The following is a 1,573-nucleotide window of genomic DNA, read 5'->3' on the forward strand; positions in this document are numbered from 1 at the left end:
TAGGGAAATGTCCGTCAATTTACAGACAAGTACGTTGTACTAGAGCGAACAACACTGAAGTACGAAAAGGGTGCTACACATCATCTACGTTTCCCTGCGTTAAGCTACGTTAGACTACAGTCAAGGTCAGTAGCTAGTACATTCAGGTACGTTGAACTACATTTAAAATCGTTACATTACGTTAAACTAGGGTGAACATTTCCCATTTCCCATAGGCCCATTTCTCATAAGCCCATTTCCCATAGGCCCATTTCCCATAGGCTCATTTCCTATAGGCCCATTTCTCATAGGCCCATTTCCCATAGGCCCATTTCCTATAGGCCCCTTTCCCATAGGCCCCTTTCCCATAGGCCCATTTCCCATAGGCCCATTTCTCATAGGCCCCTTTCCTATAGGCCCATTTCTCATAGGCCCATTTCCCATAGGCCCATTTCTCATAGGCCCCTTTCCCATAGGCCCATTTCCCATAGGCCCCTTTCCCATAGGCCCATTTCTCATAGGCCCATTTCCCATAGGCCCATTTCCCATAGGCCCATTTCTCATAGGCCCATTTCCTGCAATAGGTACAGGGCATATACAGAGACATGTGGTTTTCATCATTCTTTCAATTCCTGACAAAGTACATATATGTTTCATTCCTTTCGTCATTTTGGTCTTAGTTAGGGTTAGCTTAACTACAGTCTAGCTATGAGGAAACAAAAAACAGGAGAGGTCAAACCCCAGCTTCTGACATTGCTGAGGTTACTGAGGTTCATGAGAATCCTGAGGTTCCAGATGTTTCTGGGGTTGCTGAGGATCCGATCTATGAAGACTTGCAGGATATTGATGAAGTTGATGTCACTCTCAGAGTTGCAATGTCCAGGAAGAGGCAGCTTCACCAAGAAAGTCAGCACCCAGGAGATCTGGCCTAAAGCTCAAAGATGATCAGGAGGTTCGGGTGTTTGAATTTGTAGAAGCCCACCCTGAACTATTCAACAAGAACCACTCAAATTTTTGCAAAAGAACTCAGAAGGAAGCCTTGTGAGAAGAACTTGCGGCATTCATCCAGGCAAAGGAATCTGATGGTGTGTTCAATATTTCAGTAATTTGTTATCAAATTAGTAAAATACAATCTGCCACTTTTCTTACCAAATATTCATTTTTACAATACTGGTAATATTTACATCATCTCTTCATGTTTCTTTAACAAAATGACTAATTTGTTTTTGAATATATTTTAGGTACCATTGCATAGGGACCCCGTCTGATGACATGGTTCTCGAATATGAGAAGTACTTATGGCAAGGGCACAAGAACAGCGTCTGGTGCTGGGAGAAAGAATCTCACCCTCAGAGAAGAGTGGCTGAAGGCGAGACTTGGCTTCTTGGACCAACACGTGTATAGGGTGCCAAAGAGGTGTGGAGTGGATGTGAGTATAACCATTGACCCATGGGTTTTAAAAAATTAGAATTCAATGCCACAAATATTTTATATGATTAACATCTTGGTTTGTTCTTGTACTTGCAGCTCATTGCCCAACTGAAGGATTTCGAGGACCTTGCTGCAGCGTAAGGAAAAGTTCCTAACCCAGAGT

The 1,573-nt window shown here is 43.0% G+C and overlaps 1 protein-coding gene across 1 annotated transcript; it reads right to left on the reverse strand.

The window, feature by feature from the left end:
* Positions 1-262: 262 nt before the first annotated feature.
* Positions 263-1,253, reverse strand: LOC139473319 (putative eggshell protein). Its single transcript, XM_071255846.1, has 2 exons — positions 1,225-1,253; positions 263-554 (listed from the first exon to the last, which is right to left on the reverse strand). The coding sequence occupies exons 1-2, from the start codon at positions 1,251-1,253 to the stop codon at positions 263-265; spliced, it is 321 nt and encodes a 106-aa protein (XP_071111947.1).
* Between the last annotated feature and the right edge of the window lie 320 nt (positions 1,254-1,573).

Source organism: Haliotis cracherodii, unplaced genomic scaffold, assembly GCF_022045235.1.
Source record: "Haliotis cracherodii isolate W230 unplaced genomic scaffold, xgHalCrac1.p SCAF_28, whole genome shotgun sequence".
NCBI classification, from domain to species: Eukaryota; Metazoa; Mollusca; class Gastropoda; order Lepetellida; family Haliotidae; genus Haliotis; species Haliotis cracherodii.

Bases quoted from the DNA above. Each gene is read 5' to 3' on its own strand.
- LOC139473319 (XM_071255846.1), bottom strand. From the start codon at position 1,253: ATGTCATCAGACGGGGTCCCTATGCAATG. The intron at 555-1,224 runs GTACCTAAAATA...TACCTATTGCAG, and splicing joins GACGGGGTCCCTATGCAATG to GAAATGGGCCTATGAGAAAT.